General features: G+C 34.0%; 1 protein-coding gene across 1 annotated transcript; it reads right to left on the bottom strand.

Annotated features, from left to right (window-relative positions):
- Nucleotides 1-2,632: 2,632 nt before the first annotated feature.
- LOC149807907 (protein FAM32A-like) lies at nucleotides 2,633-17,646 on the bottom strand. Its single transcript, XM_089971824.1, has 4 exons — nucleotides 17,496-17,646; nucleotides 15,107-15,260; nucleotides 4,962-5,015; nucleotides 2,633-3,256 (listed from the first exon to the last, which is right to left on the bottom strand). Exons 1-4 carry the CDS (start codon nucleotides 17,561-17,563, stop codon nucleotides 3,188-3,190), a joined length of 345 nt encoding a protein of 114 aa, XP_089827950.1. The 5' UTR covers nucleotides 17,564-17,646; the 3' UTR covers nucleotides 2,633-3,187.
- Nucleotides 17,647-25,607: the final 7,961 nt, after the last annotated feature.

Below are 25,607 nucleotides of genomic sequence, written 5' to 3'. Positions count from 1 at the left end.
TAATAATTTATTGAATTTTAAAGAAATAACAACATAGAGAATATTTGCTTGTATAATGTCATAATGGTTAGATTTCTTTTTATGTAATGCTCCAACATATTGGCTAGCAATATTTATCCACAAAACGTCAAATTACTTCCTGGTCATATTATACTGTTTTGTATATATTTGTAAAGAAAATATCAGTAGTAAAATAATTCTGTTCTAATTTGAGGTTTAAAAAAAGCACATACAGAAAAACGTTGAAGAAGAAAAAGCACCTTGTGGGATTTCAACCCGATATTCCCATGTGATAAATGGCAATGCTTACCACTTCACCCAGCAATTGTTGTTGTTGTTGTTGTGGGGTTTAACGCCATTTTTCAGCACACAATAGGCTACGCATGGCAGCCAGTATTAATGGTGGAGGAAGAACCTGGGAAAAACCACCAACCCACGAGAAGCTACTGGCAAGCTTTCTCACATACCCACATTGGCCGAATTCTAGACTCAAACCCATGCAGACAGAGGTGAGATGGCAGTGATCCATAACGGAGAGTGCTTTAGACCACTCTGCCACTCGGGGCCCCTGACCCAGCAAGTGATAAAATGGCTGATCACATTTTTAAGTCATAATATTTATTAAGTCATAATGTTGCAGTGAAATATATTTTTCTGAATTCACGAGTGAATTATCAAAATGATTTCGCATAAACAAATCCCTTTTTGCCAAGCTCAACTTTTATTTGCTAGAAAGGAGACAATTTTAACAAGGATTTTAATCTAGTGTCTGGACCAATGCATGGGCAAGAAAATAAATACCAAAATTATAGCTATGTTGAATTCCTACCACGTCAGGCTTGACAAAGAAAATCAAAACTTGTTCATGGGACATGGATGATCCAATACAGTGCATAAAAATTGACCTGAAGGCAAATGCTAAACAAGGTCAACAAATTAAGTGGTTATCTTTGGGTTTTTTGGAATGAGATGAAAACAAAATTATAAAACGATCATGATGCTTTATTAATGTCTACTTAAAACAGTAATACACAATTTTCAATTGATGTGACAGGCTACATGTACACAGGTCAAAACAGCTTTATCTTCATGTGCACCTCTAGCACCGATTTAAACCAAACATAAAAAAAGCAATGTACACTTTAAGAAAATATAATGGTGCCATGTGGTATTTTCATAGCAATCTACAACTACTGCATTTCTTCTTTGATAGTGACATTTATACATAGACTTACTTTGCCTGAGAGGGTTTGCATAGTCCTTCACAGCACAGCAAACCATAACAGTTATTTAGTGCAGAGGCAAATAGAGTAAGAGGAAGACTGCAGCCAAATTGGGGTGATCTGATAGTAGGATAAAACCCAGACCTTTCTAGTAAGTCACATGAACAACACGCTAACCAATGAGCTATCACAGCTCCACCTAAACAAGGTTGACAATTCCAAATTTTACCAACTAGCACAGAAAGGATGATGTGGAGAAAATTAGCTCAAAATCTGAATGTTTGTTTTTTATTCTATGCCAACAGTGCTACCTGCATAAAATTTCTTTCTCCCAATGATGATTTTTACATTTATTTATTTGAAAATCATAACAGGTGATGACAATTCCTTAGTCGAGCAAGCCTGAACAAATGAAAACAGACCTGCCAACCCTTATGATTTTGCCACAAGTCTTAAGGAAATGACCTTAAAATATGGACTAATGGAACAAAAGCATAATTTAATAAATTACGTAAATGATTGTTTGCAGTAAAATGCAGGATACTGGTTTGTCGGTGTTTGATTTGGATTCAGGTTTCATATTAGATTTAATGGAGTTGGTCAGTAAATCTGACTAAATTTATAGGAGTACCTCAGATGCTTTAAATTGCAAGTATTTTGTAATGCAAAACATCTATGTGATCAAGTCCTTGCTTATATTTTTAAAAATGGCATCTAACAACTGTTAAGTATTTAATTTGCATTATTTGTTAGCTGTTTTAATTTTTTTATCTTCACTATATGCTATGGATAATCTTATTTTGGGCTTCACCATCTAGTTCAAAATCAAATTCATTTTCTACCTGACCTGAATCATTGATTTTGGTTTTGTAGTAAACATATTTATCTCAATCCAAGTCCAAAACTTTGGAAATTCCCCATGAAATGCTGGGTCTACTGGTTGTTTACTACATTTTATATTATAATTTTAGAAATAGGCTTCTAATTATAACTAGTATTTTATCTTGTAAACATTTGGAGCCTTCCAGCAAGAAACTTCCCAATAGGTAATACTTGCTTTTAGAAAATGCTAATTGTGCCTGAGGTCAGATAGAGGACTATATAATTCCTGTTTTTCTAGCAATTAATTAAGATATTTGCAGACTATGTTGTATTATTGTGGTTGCCAGTAATTCATTCGGGCTGGAATTTATTCAGATTACTTCAATTCAAGTGATTCTTCACTGGAAATACAACGAGCTCAAATATATCTTTTCTTGGAAATACTGACTTGAATTTATTGTGAAATTTCAAATAAGGACATATCAATTTACTCTGAAGGCAACACACATTATCCTTCAAGGTTGTATGAACCATGTGTCAACTTATGCATCAATTTACTCTGAAGGCAACATATAATAATAATAATAATAATAATAATGCTTTATTTATAGAGGGTGACTCATTAGTCAAGGACTATTCTCTCTTGAGGCTCTCTTAAGGAGAGTTTAACAATGCACATTATATATATCCTTCAAGGATGTATGAACCATGTACCAACTTATGCATCAATTACTTGATGTTTCTATCAGTAAAATACTAAAACTGTCACTACTGCAAAATAAATAAGCACAATAAATTATGAATGAATGCTTCCTGAAAAAAAATGAGACAACTAACTACTGCCTGGAAAAAATACTGGACAAAAAGGTATTTCATTAAAATATAACTGGTATGGAAGATCGGTTTCTCTATACTTCCACATATACAGGTATCTCCATTTCAGAAGTACTACAGCAGAAAGTAGTGCAAGATTTTAAAATTTCAGCTTCTTGAAAAATGCCAGTCTATAAAACAGGTCCTAATACTGCCATCATTGGTAGCTAGACCACTTGCACATATTATTATTTACAAAAAAATTTCTACTTTTACACAAAAACATAGTGTGACACAATTGTAAATCTGATTTGGTGACAGTAGCTTCCTCACTTGGTCCAGCTGACTTTGGGAATATCAAAATGCTCTGTCAAATTATCCAGGTGTCTGTTAAATTCCTGCAAAAGAAAAAGAAAATTGAAATGATGGAAAAAGATGCACACACACACACACATCTAAACATTCAATAATGTTCAGTGACTTCCAAAAATTTATAATCCACAGATCAGATACGTCTCCAGTACAAAATCCAAACTTTATAGCTTATGGAGTAAGAAAAATAGTTCCTTGTTACAGGTAAAATATTTTGGAATGTCTATCACCCCATTACAGTAACAGAATTTTATTTTAGGGTCTCAACAAAATGGACATTTCCTCATATTTTCATTAATTTCTCACTGAAATATCTTGGACCTGACTAGTTTTTTTAAGTTGCTTTTTTTTGCATCAGCTGGTAAATTTATTCTGAATATACTCTGGGTAATCCCAAAATTTTCTGGAAAAACATCTGCCAAATTTAGCAATATTATTTCTGTTGTGGAAAATAGTGGGAACAACAGGATGAAAATTTACATAAATCCTGTGTTTGTGTGTGTATGTGTCCTGGTATGCATATTTCTTATGTGTGTGTGTGTGTGTGTGCTGGTATGCATATTTCTTGTGTGTGCCGGTATGTGTCCTTCTCAGAATTCAAAATCTCATTTACAAATCAACACAGAAACAATTTTTGCATTCATTTCTTCTCATTATCTTAATATTATTGGAAGAAAAAAAGTAATGTGCATGTTTTCTGGTCTCTGGTCGTGGCAAGTCCAACATGAGTCTTCACACGAATTATTGAAATCTAAACTTTTGTATAATAAATATCCACAGGAATAAAACGAGTTTATATTATACACACCATTATTTTATTTATAAATATCATTCTTGGAAGTGGAAAATGTGTCATGTTTACACAGTAATTAATTTTAGGTATTCAGTGTAATGATAATCAATGGAAATAACACATGTGAATCATAACTGCATACAATTCGTGTAACTTATAATAGTCCCTCTAATGGAAAACACAACACAGATCTGCACACTTAATCTATTTCTGAATAGCAAATAAAAACTAAATGAACAATGTTTTTTTTCTATTTTTTATAAGCTTTCTTATAGTTGAGCCACTTCTGACCAGAAACGTGTCCCCAATATTGTTTAAATGCGTTTACACCATTATGGTTCACATTACTATTATCCAATACATTTAATCCAGTGTCAACACTATCGGATGCACATCACTGAAAACTTTGCACATTGCATATTTGTTCATACAGTACCCATCACCCTACAAGCCAATATAGAAGCTAAAAACAATTGTAATTGGTTTGATTATTTTGTCGTCATATTCCTTTTACAAAAAGTCAGCCAAAAAAAAACGTTTCACATTAGGATAGTGATTACCAAGCATTAATATTAGTTGTCCTGGGCTCTGAGGCAATGGACATTTCCATTTCTGAGCCATTATCGTAACACTGTGTTTCTATTGAGAGAAACAGTGGAAATGGAAGATAACTTCATGTTAACATTATCATGCAATATTTTTTCATGTTTGAAAATTATAAATGAGTACAAAGTTCAGATAAATGAGGAGCATGTTAAACAACTTGGGCTTAAGAAAAAGTGAAATATATGCTTCAATGACAATAATCATGGGATGGATGCACACATCAGAAATGAGAAACATAATTAAATATGGATTCCCTCCAGTATTGTTGTCTGAAAATCAAAACCAATTATATATATTATTTTAAGATAGCTAGGACAGAATGTATTCAATACCATTATTCTCTCCTTGTGGGTCTTGCTGGCTCTCTCAAGAATCTGTTCTGCTGCCTGAAATGAAATAAAGTATTAGCCGGAATTGTGTGAAATGTCAACAAGTTCTGGTAGCAATGCAATTACAATCTCAACAAACACCTGAACAACTCAATAATTCTGTTGATATGCCACGCCTATCTTTTCAAATGGTAAACATTATTATCTTTCTTAATGCCCAACAACTATTTAGGGATGGGTTGGGTGGAGTTTGGGCAGTGTTGATCTCATAATTTGTTTCTGGAGTCCTCTGATTAAAGACCATGTTCGCAATGCAAATGTGACAAAATCAAGGAAAAACCCATATACAGACTGAAGCAGACATCGTAGATATAAATGCTGTTGTTTCCAAACATGAAAATGCCTACTTCAAAGCAGCAGGATGTTAATGTCAGGCAAATCCAGTTTCAGAAATTATTCGACATGATCAGCTCACTGTGAAAGATTAAACTATTTGGTCCTAATCGGTTCAGTGAAAAGAGATATTAGGCAAAAAGAGGATCACTGTGATCAATACCGTTTGTTTGATCAATACTTGGAGCAAAAATGACCTCATCAAAAGACTGACCAATAAATGTCAGCCAAAGGAATAATTTCCTGATCAACTTCATTCTCAAGAGCCCGTTCTACCATAGCTCTAGTAACTGTACAAGCAAGGTAGAGGGATTTCATTTTCAATAGGATCAACATTTTGATCCAAATAAAGTTTCTTAATTACAAGTGGATTAACTACAGCCTTATCTCAGCTAACTCACTGCCTAGCAATAATGAACATTCTCAATGGGCAAAGAAGTTAACATTCCAACAGTCACAGGTCCTCAAATTAAGTCTGATGACAAATTAACACAGTGGAGATTCATAACTATTTGTATGAGACAGAAATGATTCTTACTTAAAACCTGTTGAGAGAAGAGCTTCCTGACAAATGAAACTATGCAAGTTAAGGAATTGTCTTCAGCTGTAAGAGCAGCATATTCCAAAGTACATGTATATACATGCTGTTCATCAAGGTAAATCTTTATGTCACTATGCACACAGTTCTTAAACTCTTTAATTACAGTAATACGAGTTGTCTAAGTTTGTCATAATCTTTATCAGTCACTTTAGATGCACACCATCTATAAAATAGTTGGTTCTTGACATTGGTCTAGCTAGACTCTTTTAAACAATTCCCGAACCTCTGTACCAAATAAAAAGCTTTCCTTAACATCATATTCAGCACTTTCTTCTACTGACAGTGAAATATCAACTTCACAAGCTTTGCTGATAAGTACACTCTGTAATAGCAGTCCAGTATTCTCCTTGTTACTTAAGATTTTCAGCTATTTTTTCATGATGAAAATATTCATCTACATCATTTCATTTAAAACAGGGTACTAACATAATATTTCTGGTAACAGCAAAACCTGAACTTTTCATGAGTGCTTCGAGCGTGCCAGTTCTAATTCTTTTAATTTCAATTGCACGCATGTGTGTGTGATTTAGATTTTTAATGTAGCTTTAACAATGTTTCATTAATATCGCCATGGTGTCGGCAATGTGGCAGTTTATAGTTATGTCTAAGACTGGAGCATCATGTCCCACCCAGTCATATTATCCTGACTCCAGGTTGACCAGTCCTAACACTAAGAAGGCAACTGCAAGTACCATTTTAATAAGTATTTGCTATGACTCAGCTGGGGTTTGATCCTGTGACCTGCAGCCGAGGCAAATGCTCTAACCACTTGGACCACCGGAGTAGTAATTTCAATTACATTTCCATCTTTTTTTCTTTGCATCTCTCTTCCTACTGCATTTTCAATTTTATTTGCATTTTTCTTCCTTTAGCATTTGCAATTGCATTTCCATCTCTCTTCTTTTTACATCTGCACAAGCCTCTTTTTTTCTTTCTTTTTAAATTTAATTACAATTTCTAATATTCTGTCCTTTGTTTTGGATTTGTATTTGTCTCTTTCTTTTTGATTTGGATCTCCATCATTTCTTTTTGAAGCTCAAGTTTTCTTAATTAAATTCTATTTCCTTCTGGTTTCTTAATTTTAATTCTTTTAATTTCATTTCAGAGCTTGATTGAGACATAATAATTAATCCCAGAGAACTTACATTGAAAATTTTCTTTTCTAACAAATACTGGACCAAAACATTTTTAACTTCCTGTTGAAACAAAGATGGTTTTATGTGTGAAGAGAATAATAGCTGACAAGCTCCAGCAATTCATCCTTTTTAAAACACTCCACACCATTCCTGGGTTAGAATGGAAACAAAAATACCAGGGACTAAGAAACATAAAAAAACAGAATGAATTTAAATTCCAAATCAATTTAAATTTCACTGAAATATTTCTGAAATTTGTATTCTAGATGAACCCCTAGTTTCTGTTATGACTCTGTAGTCATAAACTCAGAAACTGAAACAAGTAAAACAAACAAGTTCTGTAAAACTTAAATCAAGACAATTATGAAAAGATAATTTAAGACTAACCTGCAGTATTATGAATTAAATCCCAAAAAATCCTAATAAATTATACACCAGTCCAAAAAGAATAAAATACTCTGAATGGATCTCAGATCCTCGAATGTACTGATCTGCCAACAGTCCTGATGTATCACAATGTTGTCCAGAACTCCTTTGGATAAGTTCACAATAGTCCCAGAATAAAACTGTAGTCCAACAAGCACTTTGTAATTTCAACAAACAATCCAAACAAATGTCTCCTCAAATTTGATCTAAACACCACATTAAAAACAGCTGCAAACTGATATTAATATAGGAATATATAAGAATCCAAAAATAGGAATTAACTGCTCAGTTCTCACATTATATATAAGTATTTGGGCACAAAAATGCAATTTTCTCCACCTTGCTACATGACATTTTGTAATATTCCACATTATAAAAGAATATATAACTGAATGACATCTGATGGGACAAACTTCTATACTTGCGAACAAGTTTATTATAAATATTATCATTAATGGTCATAGATTTACGTGCCAAAAGTGAAACAAAAATTAATATAATCATGCATAAAAAGTTATATAAAATATATACTGCATTTGACTGCTGGTAAACCCATAATTTTTTCAAGGAAGTCTTGGATTCATCGTATACTCCAATCAATTTGGATTTTGTCATTCAAATTGCTTCACCTTATGGCATGTACCTTTTTGTATGTAAAAATATTTAAAAAATGTCTTCCAAAGTATGAAAAATGTGCAAAAAATAATTATCATTTTGGGGAAGAGATCGTGTACAAAAAAATTATAAGACATGACACTGAGAAGGATTTTAAAATATTTACATGAGGGTATTAAATCAAGTGCATTAGATGCAACTGTACTCCAGCAGCATGCACAGTCTGATCGTATATGTCTAAATTTGATTGCATATCTCCATGTATTAGAACAGACAAGTTAGAAAATGAATAACCATGACAAAGACATAAGTATTCCATCACATTTTTAGCAAAATTAGCAAATTTGACTTGTACTCCACATCAACTTATATGCTATAAAATAAGGTACATAAGAAGCCTACATGCAAAACTAGATAACCTTGAAGGGTCTGATGCTCTACTAACCAAAACAAATTAATTGAATTCAAGCTAATAGCATTTTATTCTTCTTAACTGCAGACAGCTAAGACCAACACTAATATTCCTTAGCAATAAGACTGGTAACATTTTCATTTAGGACCAAGTGGACACTATTGGAAGACTTGTGGTAAAAACCCCATCTTCATAAGACCATCTTCACTGCATTCAGGAGAATTAGTGAAAAGATTTTCAATATAGTACTTCTTTCAGCCATATCTGCAGCCAGATCAGCACCATTTTCATTCAGGATAAACTAGATATAATAACTGGACTTCCAAAGAATCTCTTGGTGAATACCTTTCCATTAAGCATGAATAGGCACATTAGAGCTTCAAGATGGCTACCATGGTGGTCTTATTGGATATCAACTCACCAGTATCAATTAGACCTAAATAAAGAAGTCTTCTGGTGAAAACCAATGTTGATATGACTTTCCATTCAGGAGAAGTAACTAAAATGTGATTTTCAAGATGGCTGCCAGGGTGGTCATATTGGATGTCAGATTGCCACCATGTTTATTTAGGACCAACTACACATCGTAAAAGGTCTTGTACTGAAAACCCCATGTTGATATGACCATCCATTCAGAAAGAGTATTGGTACGAGTCTATGCTCTTAAAATAAGTAATAGAAAAGAGTGAAGACAACAAGCTTTGTAACATTTAACAAATAACTTTTTTCCCATGATATACAAAGTGAAAAATGAGAAAAAAGAACTTACGGTATTGTGAATTAAATCCAAATATAACCCAAGAATTAAAGACACAAGTCCTAGTAAAAAAAAAGTCCTGAATAAAACTCAGTACAAGTCACAAAGAGATCTAAAATTGAAGGCAATGACATATGTTATAGCCTGCAAAATGCTGATGTGTCAACAGTATCTTGTTGAATCACAGAAATATTATTCCAGGTTTGAATTCAGTATAAATTCCAGTGAATGTTTTATCGAAGAATTTTATCAAAGCACTTTTGTATTTCCAGAGAAAATATTCACTTTAATTCAGCCCAAACTGGTCACAAAATAATACAACTTAAAGTGCTGGATGTTAAAGCACAACTGGTAGAATCCTCAAATTTAGCATTTTCTAAAAACAACCATTACCAAAAAATATTATTTTTCGTGTCCCAAGATTTATATGCATTACAAAATTATAACATTTTTAGAGCCCCAACACTTATAGATGTAAAAAAAGTCAAGACAAAATTAGCAAGATTGCCATACTGTGCCAGTGACCAGCCTATTCATTTACTACCTCAGTAAATGTTATAAACTACTATGATTGTTTTTATGTTACTATTTTGCCTGTGCATATTTTCTGATATTTTCAACATAAAATAAAATGAAGTTCAATAAAAACTTAAATAATTCACATACGCTTAGAGTTTACCCAGTGACCAGTCTATATATAGTGTACAGAACAGTAGGCCTACTTACACAGTGCAAGATGTATATCCATGTTTATTCCCAAGAACACTAGATGCAGTTTTGCTTTATTCTTCTTTTTTTTAACCAAATCTCATTAAAAAAGAAGTCAATTGCTATTTCATTTATTTTGACCAACTTGCTCAAGAGTTATCATTTATCAGAGATAGAAGCGATCCGAAGTGATATAGATCATATGAAATGACACACATCTTTAATTACACAAGTCACATAACCAGCATACAGTATATTCACATAACTGATCATCATTGATACATTTTAGTTTTGTGTTTTGATTTAACATAACACAAATTCATAACTTTCAACACAGTATTCATTCCACCTTTGAATTTGGACAGCTGGTTGTTTCAGTATTTCCTTTTGTTCATAATTGGCAGATTTGTCTTTTGTTTTCTCACAGAAGACCACATAATTGTTTGAAACGTGAAAATGGTTCATGAAAAAGGCAATTTTTGTCTCGCAGCAGTGCCCGTAAACCATTTGTTCTACAACATTAATCCACATGAATTAAGTGTTGGAAAATCTAAAGTGGGTTTAGCAGAATGAGATGCCCTGCATAATAACGGTACTAAATTTACTGTTTGACTCAGTGACTATCATTGTCAATCAATTAAGGTATGAACACTTGCTTGGTTAAGCAGCACAATTACCACAGCCAAGGAAACAGGTACATAATTATGGTCGCTTGCATCAATGAAACCTACGTCTGAGTGTTTTAGATATTACAGTTATTTTCAAAGCATTATTTCTGAAACTTCTTATTTGTATTTTGTGTGGTATTATTAAAATTGAGTGCAATTGTGCCAGTAAAACAAATCCAAGGGATGTACTTCATTAAGTGCAAGTCAAAATCTTCAACAAATATGCGGGGGTGCCATGATGTAAATCTGCTAACTAAATGCGAGCGTTGAACCAAATGTTATTGTTCATTCTTGTCATACAGGGAGCACAGTTATAACGAGTTAGGTATTTACATTTTCAAGGCAAATAAAAATTTAATTACTGGTGCATTGATACAATATTAAAATGCAATAAAGCTTAAACAATTATAAACCGAAGACAAAAGGGATTGGTCACTGTTGTAAATGCTTACAGTACACTGCTATTGCTCAATTCTTGTCATCGATCAAATTATACACATCTGAATTGGGTAGAAATAATCAGGAAATAGAAGTAAATTTAATATATTCATTGACTTTTCAAACAAATGTTGAAGGTGTCCCAACATTTATAAGTCACAAAAGAACTACTTTTGAAAATAATTTAGGGTGTCCCAAGACTCATAGTGTCCTAAGACACATAGTCATTACGGTACTTTACATAAATATCCCAAGTAATAGTCCTACGTGTGACAAGCTGTGAAGTGTGCTACATTTTACATTCAGACTGAACAAGAAGCCACTCAGTACTTGTGTTGTATGAACCATAAAAGTAACAATGGGGTCACCAAGTGGTATAAGTATTATTGCAGTGTCCTAGTACTATCAGAAATTCAAACCTCAATCAGACATATCAATGAGTTGGACGGTATTCAGCACGGTAAACTTTAATCATGTTTTGAGCATTGCAGTCTTCGGTCTTCTAACCCTCTCTCTCTCATGAAAAGAAATCACTTTCAGTTACAACTATATAAGACTAATGTAATTTACTTGACTAAAGAAGCAGTATATTAGCTAGACCAATTACAATAGGACGAAAAACTTTCCAACGGTGTTTGCAAAGGTAGATGTTATGTGAGATTAGTAATCTACTCTTTTTTTTTGAATGATCAAATATATTTATCTGATAACGGAAGCAATATATTATATAATTTTTGAAGTTATTTTACAATAAAGATTGGGCAATAAAAAATGTAACATAAAGGAGCCTGTCATTTTAAACTGGAGACACATGACATGATTTTGTAAAGGACAAAATAAAATGAGTTTCCACATTTTATTGTTTAGTTTATGCATAACAAGTCATCATTTTATTTAATGGGATACTATTAATATAAAAATGGAACTTTCGGCCACAGCCGATACAAATTTCTCTTCTATCATATCCATCAATTAATGTTAACTTCAAAATAATAACCTAATATGATATAAAACTGAGAAAAAAATCTACATTATCAGCCATTATGCCACAAGATATATTTGTAAAACAAGTGCTGATAATCATAACTTGACTGGCAACTCCTAGCAGTCTTTTAATGGCATGTACATTGTCATTTATTTTTTATATCAAATGCAGAGCACAATATTAAATCAAACTGAATATCAATTATCAGAAAATTTAGGGTTATTTTTTTTTTTTTCAAATTAAAAATTTAGTGTGTAGGAAAATGATGGGTGTACATGGAAGAATTAACATAAGGCCAAAATGTAAAATGGAAGGAAACTGCCATAATCTTCAAGTCTCCAAGCCATAGCAAGCATTGTTCTGTTGTTTGCAAGTAACCAGAAATTTCCTGGATATAAATTCTAAATCCGATTTAAGTCAACTAAGTCCAAAGATAAAACCATGCATGATGTTAAGCCTACCCACGCCCCTTTTATAAATTGTCGGTAAATATTTACTTAGGATAACTTTGACAAATAATAATACAGCCCCCACCCCACCCCTTGATAAATGTATTAGGACGGACCCTTGTCATTATCATGGAACAAATATTGCACTATTTTGCTGAGATTCAAGGGGAAAAAAAGAAAATTAATAATTTTTCTCTTGATTGCAAATCAAAGGGGGCAAGGTCATATTTCCAACAGTGTTTGTCATACATTTCAAGTTGTTTTGCCTTATGCAAAATTTCTCAGATACCACTGTGTTTATATTAGTGAAACCCGATGGGTGTATTCATCCTGGTGGTACTACTCAGGATGGGCAAAGTAGGTCATAGTGACCTATTTTTCATGCTCCCAGTGATTATATTAAACTCTGCCTTTAACACAGTTCCTGGGCCAGTTTTGCATACAGTGATTATATTTACTGGGTGTATTCACATAGAGGGTACCATTCACAGCTGCATTTAACTTAGTTCCTTAGGTAATGTTGTGTAGACAGTGACTAAACAAGTGTTTATTCATGATAACACATTGCAGACAAGTTGAGACTGTATATTGTGGAGTCCTCATCAAAACGTAAAGGCCAGAAATTTTATTTCAGTGTTTTGATAATGATCATCTTTGTTCACCTTAGATTTAAAAGTGCTGCAAAATAAAGAGGCTACAGGAGATAAATAATGCATTAATGACATTAATTCTAATTAATTACAGGAGATAAATATTGTATTAATTACATGATTTCTAACTCCTCAAGACACAGATACAGTGCAACCTCGCTATAACATGCCCTTTATGTGAATTTGGATATAATGTGGTTGTGACGTGGCTCCCGAAATTTAATATATTCATTCTCACATGAATTTTTTGGGGGGTCAAAGTACGTGAAATAGTGTATAAAAATGTATTATCATTTTGGGAAGAGATGGTGTACAAATTTGAATATAATATGATCGTGTCGTGGTTCCTGAAATTTTAAATACATGAATGTGTATTTTTCTCGTACCCGGAAAATATTTTTTTTTTAAAGTATGTGAAATAGTGCATAAAAAAATATATTATCATTTTGGCAGAGAGATTGTGTATGAATTCGAATATAATACAATCATGGCATGGTTCCTGAAATTTTAAACACATGTACATGTGAACGTGTATTTTTCTTGTACCCGGAAAAATATTTTTTCTTAAAGTACGAGAAAGTGTGTAAAATGTTTATTATCATTTAGGGTAAGAGTCTGTGTGTGAATTTAAATATAATATGATCGTGGCGTGGCTTCTGAAATTTAACAATTTCACCAGGTTCTTGAAGTGTTATGCCAAAATAAACATTATCGGAAATGTTGCTGTAGTTGTTCAAATGAATAGGCATACAAGTGTTAATTATTGGGAATATACAATGGATAAAGGTACACAGAAACGCATGTGAGAAAATTTTAGCAGTATGAAATCTGTGCAGACAACATTCATAGACCCTGAAACGTAATGAACCGTACATGTGCTTCATCTTTCTTAACCTAACTTTGCTGTTCATTTTCTCTCAGTGAATTCAGACACATAATGATCTGTGACAAAATTGTTGAAGTTTAAATATGTATTCAATTTTTGCAATGAAATTACATGTATTATGGATCAACTGCATGCCACAAAGGTACGATATCAGACGATAAATAAACAGTGTTAATACTATGTTCATGCTATATATTAGACACTGAATTCAGACATAATGATATGTGACTATATTATTGAATATTTTAAATCTATGTGCAATTTTTCAATGGAATTACATGCATTGTGGATGAATTGCATGCCATGACTGCACGATAGTAATTGGTGTCGATACCCTATTCATGATATGCATTAGACATGAATAAACGTGTATGTGCCAATACGTTGTTCTCTGAAAAAAAGCAAAATATTTTTTAAAAAACACATTAACGCTACCCTGCTATTAACACGATCCAATTTTTTTAACCCTAATTATCACATTATAGCGGGCTTCCACTGTACCACTTTTCCAACATGTAGATGTCCATGTTGAGTTTGTTTTTAGTGAAGTTTCTCTGTTGAATTTAAAGTCAGGAAACTTAATTCGGTTTATTCATCATGGTGGGTACTGCTCATCACAGGTAAAAGATTTCAAAGTGACCAACTTTTCACAGTCCAATGATTATGTTTAGTTTTTACATCAAGCTCAGCTTCTTGGATACTGCTGCATGTATAGTTATAAAACAAACTGAATGCATACTTTTTGAGAGATACTTCACATGACAGCCAAACACAGATAAGTCATGTGTTTTTCTTGCTCAAGTGACTTTGCAAGGTTTGTGGAATATGCCATGGAGTAACCTGGACACAACATTGTAACAAATTCTTGTTTGTGAAAATTTATTATCTTTAAAATCATGTTATCAGTTTCAAGGAAATACATAATAAATCTGTTTTACTAATGGATAACCACAAAATGGTTCTGTAATCTTAAGTTATTATTTCCTGAATAAATAAATCATATTTACATCCATAATTGCTATACCTTCTTGTCTTTGGCTTTTGCAAATGCAATTTCTGCTTTGGTTCTTTTATCAACTTTCAAACTGGGTTTTTCTTCACCACTACTGTTCCCAGAATTTCTTACATTTTCAAAAACCTTGGTGAGTTCTCTTTCCTTGTCCTTCTTTTTCTTTTTCCTGTGGAGAAAAAAGTAAATGCAATTAGGTATGGAAATGGATACTTGCCAACAGGGACAAACAAGAAGTAAATTTAAGCTCTGTTGGGTCTAACGTACTGCAAAATGTGATATTTACTTTTACATCTGATACAATTTGAGAATGTAGTAGACAAATATCTTAGATATTTCAATGGGAGAAATGGTAGCTGCCAATGTTTCCCTTTCACTAAAGCAAGGGAAAGAGCCAACTGAAAGAATATAACTGGAGAGGATTTGGATGGGAGTACCCATAGCATTATTGGAATATTGCTCAACAGACATATTTCAATTCAAACAATGGTTTCATTTTCAAGTACAATGCCAGATCAAAGCATGCTAGTAGAATAGATAACAGATGGAGGAAGTTACATCCCCTTACTCCGGTGGTGGCTCTGTGTTTAGTCAGCTGACATATAAACAGCAGTTTTTATTCTCATAGGATTAGCATAAGATCAATTAAGAGACAAGATCTTAATGAAAACCATTTGCCACAGCAAATTCCGTGTAAGCAGTGTAATTAATGTCATGTCAAGCTGATAAGTGATCAGGGAAGGTAATTTGTTGTACTGCTGAAATTAAATGTTTACATTCACTTTCAAAACACTACTCGAATTATCATTGAGTATCTAAAAACAAGACAATCCTTACATTAAACTACAATAAATATATAATGCAAAATCAACTGCAATGAAAGGTCTCTCAAACAGAAGCTTGAGAGTATTACATGAAACCTCCATCCAATGGCTTAAATGATGTCAGAATACAGTTCCACTCAAATGCTGTGCTGGTGGCAGCTGCATTAATTTTATAAGCAGATTTGTATTTGTATCTGGTCTGTTAATTCATTGTTGGCTGTATGTTTAGCTTAATGGATCCAGGATGACAGAGCCCAAATGCGTTTAATATCATCCAATCCTTCTCTGAGCATTAAAAACAAATAATATCTCCCTCTCGACTGGAAGAATATTGCCAAGAAGAATGTATGAATGACATCAAATTCTTAAGTGATTTATGTATGTCGTTGTGGTGATTTGTTTTGCTTCTTTGGGTCCTGGTTGCCAAGTACTCTAAGGCACTGAGAATCTCTTCTCCATCCACATGAGTTAGTCTCTTGGTTCAGCCAACGTGGGTATGTGAGAAAGTCTGCCAGTAGCTTCCCATGTGTTGTGGTTCTTCCAGATTCTTCCTCCACCAAATATATGAGCCAAAATGTGTAGCCAATAACTGGTAATAAAACGACTACAATGTAAAACACCTACTCCAATATTTATGTTGCTTGTTCAACCCAACCAATATAAATTGCTTGGTAGAAGTCTTACATTGTAGAACTAACCTACTGTTATGAAATACCTGAGATGGCTTGGCTAGACCATCATAGATTCCAGTATTATTAAGGTGACATGTTTGGCATACCATGTTATTTTTGTAAATATACTTTTCCTTGCATCGCGTGATGTATACACTGCTTGTGCGGCACATACATAATACATGTTACTGCATGCAACTATATATATTACTTAGGGATCTTGACTGGGACAGCCATTAGAGGGAAGCTCTTTTGTATGTTTAGCTGTCATGCGGGATTGCCATTATGTTTTGCCTAGTTCAAGCCAATGAGTTTGCTGAATTACATTCTTTTTAGTTCAAATAAATGTTCAGTTTCACAAAACACGTTCAAAGTTATATTATATGCTTGCGTTGTTTTATCATACCTTTAGCTTAATTCACCAAGAGTGTATGGCTTATGTAATTTGTTAGCGAGAGATGGTACGATTCAGATTATTGACAAGGATATGAACATATATGCAGTAGTCCTGTTTGTATGTTATTATAACTAATATTGAAGATGTTTGCATACATACACACACACATATATATTTATCTATCTATATAAATATATTGTATATATTTTTTATTTAGCCAATCAATGGTATGTTACCAAATCGACAGCAACATGACATTATTATTGATGACCACCTAGTCCTACAATGTAAAAGACACAATACATGTTAATTTTGTTTCCTGACGTCCAAAACATAAATATCATCGTCGATGTCTTACATGTACGATGTAGGACTAATGAGCATCATTGTGTCGACATATTCAACTTCGATGTTATGAGATCATAGACTCTAGGTTTCCTTTTACGAAATCCATTTAATCTGAATCAGTGAATATAGAGAGTAAATATACTGTTCAATACAAGCGTATTTACTTTTTAATTTTGTCGGAAACTCCCTTTAATTTGAGTGCACCACCAGCTACCTGCTCATAAGCGGACATCTTTCGATCTTAGACTAGTTTTTGGGAGTTACGACAGTAACCACATAAAATCCGAGAACCAGGCCACTTCCAGTCGATCAAAATTGTTCTAAAAATCCGGACGCGGACTGAGACCATGACGCGGACTCCGACTGCCTTATTTTGCTGGTACTTACCGTCATCCATCAGCCAAATTAAGCAAATATCACAGTGCGTACAAGTAAATAGCGATGCTGACTTAAACTCTGAGCACAATTAACTTTACTTAATATATCTTTTGGGTTGCATGCTGATTCAAAGTGTGGCCCAGACTGGACCAGATTACGACTGAATCAGACCCAAAGAATGCTGTTTGATTCCTAGTACTAATATGAGTACCCTTACTCCTACGTCGTGGACAGGAGGCTACGACATCGTAGCTATTTGATTCCGACAACGGCCGATTCAGACGGTAACTGATTCGGCCCAGATTACAGGGTTTTCGACCTAAATGCCATTCTGATTCGGACCATGTGAACTATTAAAAAAATGGAACATATTTTCTTAATAGTCGTCATCACTGTTTTAGCACGTGTAGTTAACGGATGTTAAAGGTTGATATTAAACTATTAAATTTACACTGTATCAGCAAAGAAATATAAAGTTAACTTTTCATAAATCAGGCCAATATCAACACTTTATAAACAGTAATACCTGTAAATTGACCCAATGTATTTATTATTTCTCATGTAAATCCTTCTTTCTTAGTATTATATTTATAGACCAAAATAAACCCTATAAAGAGTTATTGATAACGTACCTCGCTGTTATCAGTAGCCATGTGCACCGACGGGGGAGGGGTGTCAATGGGACTTCCAGTGGTCGAAAGTACCAGAGCCCTTTGGTGATCATACAAGAAATTAACATCAGAATGCTACTTTGGAGTCAATGGAGAATAAACATGAGTGAGGTCACGGTAAAAATGCAAATTTTTTGTCATCCTTAGAAGGTTATATCTTTTCGAGGCAAGTGAGTGGCCCTGAAAATGGCAGTTTGTGTTTGTTTACCGAAGACAGATAACGTAGGGAACATCGCACCGATCTTCTCTTCTTCAGCCTTCGTCGGACAGCGGTTCTGTACATCAAGACTCTCTTTAGATAGCCTTGCATCTCCGCTTAAATCATTATCTTCTTAACAGCCGTATCTGTTAACTTCGTGATAAACCACGATGATTTCACATACATAGGATAGTCCGTGCAGTACAGCATCCCCGAAATTAGATTATGAAGGCACCTTTAAACCCAATCCCAGCAATCCTATCAGAGGCGTAGCTGGGGGGGGGGGGGGGGGGGGGCAGGGGGGTACATATGTCCCCGGGCGCCAAGGTACAGGGGCGCCAAAATGAGGCTTACAACGTTACATTATAATAAGTAAACAAGGGTAATATTCAAAAACGTGATTAAACGGGGAGGGGGCTGGGGCGCCAATTTTATAGTTCGTCCCCGGGCGCAAAATATCATAGCTACGCCTCTGAATCCTATGCTGGTTAAGACTTAAAAATGTCCCCTCGTGTTTTCTAAATATGAATGCTCTATTATGTGTTTCGCCCTGTCCATCCTTGCATATTTGTTATTATCTATAAATAAAATAAGTACTAATTTTTTTAAAGAATTGTTAGAGAAATTTGGCGAGGTTATTCTTTGTTCTACTTTGTCATGCTATAAGAGTTTTCCCTTTGCTAGACTGAGCCTAGGGCCTGTACTCCCTCCTCAAGAATGGCGCGAATTGAGATGGTTTCCATGCGCTGGCTCTTGCCTGCTTGAACTTAGGCTCGTACCCCCCTCTGGATTGGGTTTCCTTGCCCTTTCCCTTTAATTATGTTAACCTTTTTATCTAAAATAGTGACTGTGCCAGTCTTTTCATTTGTCATGGTGTGGTGAGACATAATTAACCGAGTGTTGATAATACACACTTTGTTCCTGTGAGGACTGGAACTTTTAGAATGCAACTTCTTGAGATTGTTAAATGTTATTTTTATTGAGGAACTTTTATAAAGTGTAATTTTCGGAATTGCGATTTAAATTTTTATAATAAATATATTGTGTCTAATAAAAAAAAATGATTTTTTTTTAATTTAGAATTTTTGTGTTTTATCAGTCTAATGACGAAAATTATTGTCAGAATATTTTCATTATATGATTCTACTATGGTGCCTTGACAAAGTCTATCATTGTTACAGATCATTGTAAAACAACAGCTGTATCTTGTAAAACAAAGCTTCAATATAGGCTTTGTCACGCCGGCCTTCTCAGACATTGACTTAAACTAGGCCAGGGTTGGGCACCAAGCAGTTTTTTTTTTTGACGAGGCAAAGTATCATTGGAAATAAAATAAAGGCTTTTCGTGGTTCTTCCGAAGCATGAGGGCCGTGCGTTTTCCAAATTTTTCATACGCGAGGCTGAGTATTTTAAGTCATGCCCTATTATGGACAAAGAAAACGTCTCCCAGAATAGGGACCACTATTTATTTATACGCTCGCTCTCATAGCTTAGTCAAGAATTGCTGTGCTGCAGACGTTGATTCTGACAATCTTCTTCCAGGTAAGAAGAATATAATTAGATTTCGTTATAGATTGTTCTTATGCGCTGAGAAGTAACAAATTTAGAAAATATCTCACCTACCTCTAAAAAACTTGTAATATATTATTATTATTATTATTATTATTATTATTATTATACAATATGAATTGTTAAATATAATGTGCATCGGATTGTTGAAATTTGTTTAGAATTTGTGTTAATTTATAATATTAAGTTTGTTTCTTGTAGAAATGGTTTGCCACCAACGTCATGCTACAAAATATAATTGATTTAGAAACAAAATACATTTGAATTTACAGGAAGTGATATTTTTAGTTTTCAGAATAAAGATTGAATAAATTACTTTGACATTAGTTTGTAATAATTAATTCTTAAGTTTTTGCATTATTGGCAATTTATTTATCTTTTAATTCTAAAATACAGAAATTATAAAACTGAGTGAATTTGGCTAGCTATAATTAAATATAACATTGTTATTACATATTTTAAATGATTTGTGTAAAATTTTTCTTTTATATCTAGTGTAATTTTGTTTAATTTTAATAAGGAATTGCTGTGCTGCAGATTTAGATTTTGACATCTTTTTTTCCAGGCCGATCCAAGTATTTCTTCGCTAATACTAGCAATATAACATCTACATCGCAAGAGTGACACTGCCGGTTAAATGAGGCCAGAATGATGTCTTTCTCTCTCTTTCGATCTGAGAGTTGTCCCACCAATAAACTGGGCATGAAGAAAGAAACTAACCATCAAAATGGGTTAAATTTAACCATCAACAGATCTCTTTCCTGAAAATTGTTAGTTCATTTCATGAAAGCACTATCTAGGTCAAGGGTTGAGTTGTTAACTAAGTCAATTTTATTTAAAATTTAAGTTTTGCATACATTTTAGTTATAGTCCAAGATGGAATAATTTGGGTATTGGGGGAAATTTTGGAAATAAGTCCAAAAGTTTTCATGTCAGTTTCGATAGTAATTATATTCATAAGAAGATAATAAGAAAATATAACAAGGTGTCTAAGTGAGATTAGTTATGTATGGTGTTGGCGTGACTATATAGAATTAATTATAGAAGTGTTTGAAACATAATTTAGAAAAATTTGAACATTAGGTAATTTAGTAAAGATTTAGATTTGTATTAAGTGGTTTCCGGTCCTTGTTAAAGTGTTCTCACAAAGAAAGTACATTATATGTGGGCTCCTTGACAGCTCCCAGTTATATAAACTGGTAGCTATTGGGGAGTCCTCCATTTTCCCGATATAATAAAGGCTTTTATATGATGGTGAGTCCACTCAGATCTGTTATGTTGTATATTCGTAAAAAATCAAAAAGAATTTGGATTTAAAACTATATTTAAATATTGTTCTTGACTCGGGGTTATTGTTCTTATGAGGCCGTTCTAATAAGAGATCCCAGGTTGGTCCCCCCCACCAAAAAAAAAGAAGAAAGCAAAACAAAACAAACAAAACATCTACAGCAACACAATACCAGGAAGTAATTTCCGGTTTACTTTTCCCTCGCACAATCAATTAAAAAAATCTATTTGCCTATCATTTGAGAGACATGTCTTGTGTATATAACAACAATAAAAAATGAAAATAAAATAAGCACTTATTCCATGTATAGGTGGTGTTATGTTTTCTATATTTATGTCGTATCGCTCTTATATTACAAGTAAAATCTTCCAAAGGTATGGATTCTCCATCTTTATTATCCCTATTATCAACTTGACCTGTGTATTTCTATTGTCAAATCTGACTCTAAAAACAGCAGAAAGGAAAACATTTATATGTGAAAAGGATTTCTCATGTATTTGTTTTGTACGGATGCGTGCTTCTTAATACAATGGAAAAACTACTAGTACTTTGTTTTTGTATTCCCAGTATGTATGTATGCGTAGCATATATTCTGCTAGGTTGATTTCCCAGACTTCTTCACGGGCTTGTCCACTTCTCGTAGCGCCATTGGCATAGCCCCATGGTATCCACACCTGGTGCTTTTCAAGGGTCACAGATCCCTGTCCCTATGTGTTGTTCTTTATTGTACTGTGTTAGATCTACGTTAGTCATTCCGTTTTCTCATTTGTTTAGTTATTTTTAAATTATCAGTTATTAAGGTTAATTTTTCTTCTTTATAGGGGATGTCATGAGTTTATAACATTTTATTTTATCTTTATACTAAGTTACATTATTACAAGTTTATGCTCTTAAAATTAGTAACAGAAAAGATTGAAAGACAACAAGCTTTGTGAAATTTAACAAATAATGTATTTCTCTAGAATACAAAGTAAAAATCAGAAAAAGGAACTTACGGAATTGCGAATTAAATCCCAAAATAGTCCAAGAATTACAGACACAAGTCAAAGTAATTTAAAGTCCTGAATAAAACTTAGTACAAGTCCCAAAGAAATCCAAAATCCGAAGGCGATGACATGCATGTTATAGCTTCTAGACTGTTGATGAGTCAAGTTGTTTGTTGAATCACAGTAATATAATTCCAAGTTTGAATTATGTATAATCCAGTGAATGTCTTTATCCAAGAATTCTATAAGAAAACATTTGTATTTCCAGAGAAAATAATCACTTGAATTCAATAATTTGAAGAAAAATATTCCAGCCCCAAATATTAAATATTACTGGGCAAAACGCACAACTTGGCTCTGCTAAAACTTAAAGTACGAATGACCAAGTCCTCACACTTGCAATATATACAGTTCTCTACTTGACCTTAGGCCACAGTTAGCTTTTTTAAATTAAAAAAACCCCATTACTTAATGGAAAATAACCGTCTAGAACGATCCTGATGTTTTCAACAATAACCTGGATTATGTATAATTCACTTAGGAAATTTCAAAACTTTGACCCAAATAAACATATTTAGTTCTTCTATTGATAATAATGCTGATTTTAAACCTATACATATAGAGAATAATTTGGCTATGTATTAGTTGTTTACAATGAATAAAATAGAAAAGTAATTTGGGTTGAGCGGAAATGAACTCAGTTTTGGGACAAGGTCAAGTAAAACATACAATGTTACATTACAATAGCCAAAAAAAAAAATAAATAAAATATAACTAACTAACAAACAATTAAACTAAATATACATAACAATATACTATAAGACTCACTCCAGATCTCTAACGAGTCCTCGGCATGTGAGTGAATAGCCCCCAACCCTTTTTAGGTAGCACTCTTTGGAGCGAAATACTGGAGATAATCTCTCACAGAGGCCAACCTGCTGGATGTCTTTAGTGTGAAAGTACGGTTAGAGTAGTCAGTTTGTCCACATCTTGTCATGGAATCAGGTGAGTTCATAAGGAGAGCCACCGGTATTAAAAGTTTAAGACCGGTTGGAAACAGATTGGCATGTTTCACCAATTGAAACGCGAGTTTCAAAATTCAATCAGATCGGGGAGTATCTCTTCCAATCAGAAGAGAGCGCAGCGTGACGTCGCATTGCAGTATAACGGCAAGCTAGACTCCGTGAGCAGTGACTATATCCGACATAGTTTGAGCATGGCTGAAATTAAGAAGACGATGTAAAGGGTGCGCCTGCAGGGGATGTGAGGGTGATGACATCTCGGCTACCAAAACAACAACACTTATACTTCCAGAAGAGAATAATTTTAATTGGGATGTGGTAGATTTTCTTTCCTCTTCACAAGACAAACATTCAACGGCCGTTTACAGGATCACCCACATATCTGATGAAAGTAAGGGAGTTGTGATCGCTGAATACAATAATCGGAGAAGGAGCTGAACTAATATACATTTCAAATTGTTGTAAAGCCAGTATAAAAGCCAAACATTCCTTCTCGATTGTGGAATAATTTCTCTGGCGCTTATTTCATTTTTTTTCTTTTAAAAAAAATGACATACTGGATGATTTACACAATTTGTGTCTTCTTAAATCAATACTGCACCAATCCAAACATCATCTGCATCAACATACATTTTAAATGATTGACTGAAGTTTGGAGCTGAAGGACTGGTGCACTCTTAAATATGGCCTTTAACTGATGTGAAGCCTCCTGACATTTTTTCAGACCAATGAAACTTGGATTTGTAGCGGAAACTCACTCAGCTACACTACCCAGAGTCTTGCTATCTTTGGTTCTTTATGATTGGTCTTTACATTTGGAGTGATATCAAGCTGAATCAGTTTCAGGACTAGCGTTCCAGAGTGCGACAGACTGTGTCGCAGAGTCGCCGACTGGGTCGCAGAGTCGTCGACTGTGTGGCTGAGTCGTCGACTTGGTCGCAGAGTCGTCTGTGTCGCTCACTTTATCACAGAGTTGCCAACCAGGTCGCCGAGTGAGTTGCGGAGACGCTGACTGTGTCACTGAGTCGCCGACTGTGTCGCTGACTGTCGCTGACAATGTCGTCGTCGCGGGTCGTTACTCGATCAAAATCGAGAGAGAGAGAGAGAGAGAGAGAGAGAGAGAGAGAGAGAGATGACTAGAGCGAAATCATGAGAAAATATATATCTTCAGTTAAAATGTGTATTGTCGCAAGTCATTCTCGTTTCTTGGACGAGCCTTGTAGCGCCTGTAATATGGTTTACGAAAGACCTTGACAATACGACCAAATGTCTTGCTGCAGCGGGTGTTTATACTGCTTTAATTGCAAGGGTACGTCTACACCAAATACCGCTTCGTAGCACACCACCAGCTACGGTTGGCTCGTTTATAAATCCAGGGCTCGTTTATACAACATACTTACGCTCCTCTTCTGACAATCGTATACTCATTATTCCAAGTATGAAAACAAAGTCATATGAACATCATTCTTTTGCATACTAGGGCCAGCAATGTGAAATGCATTGCCCACTGACCTTAGACACAAAGACGCAGTGATCCCATTCAAGAGTGCTCTCAAAACTCACTTATTTCGACTGCAAGAACAAGCTTAAAGACCTAATGATGTTTCTTACTTTAAATATTTCCAGCATGTTTTTTTATGTTTTCCAATTTCATGGTGTTTGTTTTTGTAATCATATCATTATATATGTTTTTTTATCTTATAGGTGTTGTCTAATGTTATAAAGCTCTTAGAGCTTCTAAAGATTAGGCGCTATACAAAGTCCTCATTATTATTATATACCCAGGCGGAATCACATCACCCAAAACTAAGACGCTAGACGGTGCAACAAAGCCCGCTAACATTTAAAGTCAAGCATAAAATTTAACGAAACAAAAATTAGCTCATATGAAACGAAAATTTGTTTCCATGGGTTTTCTTATTACAGTTTTCTTGCTTAGCAACTACATGGTTAGGGGGTCAGCAATTATGGAAAAATTTGAACACAATTTCCGATAATATCCAGCTATACCGAAAATCTCATCAGTAACATTTTACAAATAGGCACCTGGAAATTAGAGATGGCTTGGAGTTTAGTATCCATAGGTTTAACTTGTCGGTATCCACGATTATGTCCTAACAATGTAACACAAGAACGTCAAAACTCACTTTTGGATCTATTAAT

The sequence above is a fragment of the Sinohyriopsis cumingii genome, chromosome 1 (assembly GCF_028554795.1).
Source record: "Sinohyriopsis cumingii isolate HCF-2022 chromosome 1, ASM2855479v2, whole genome shotgun sequence".
Taxonomy (NCBI): Eukaryota; Metazoa; Mollusca; class Bivalvia; order Unionida; family Unionidae; genus Sinohyriopsis; species Sinohyriopsis cumingii.
The sequence above is the reverse complement of the archived record's forward strand: the minus strand, read 5'-3'. Positions and strand labels throughout refer to the sequence as shown.

What these genes read in the sequence shown, in the direction of transcription:
- LOC149807907 (XM_089971824.1), bottom strand. Translation starts at nt 17,563, where the DNA reads ATGTCCGCTTATGAGCAGGTAGCTGGTGGTGCACTCAAATTAAAGGGA. An exon ending in GTTTCCGACAAAATTAAAAA is followed by an intron (nt 15,261 to 17,495) that starts GTAAATACGCTT and finishes TTTTCTCCACAG; the next exon opens with GAAAAAGAAAAAGAAGGACA. An exon ending in CCCACAAGGAGAGAATAATG is followed by an intron (nt 3,257 to 4,961) that starts GTATTGAATACA and finishes TTTCTTTTGCAG; the next exon opens with GAATTTAACAGACACCTGGA.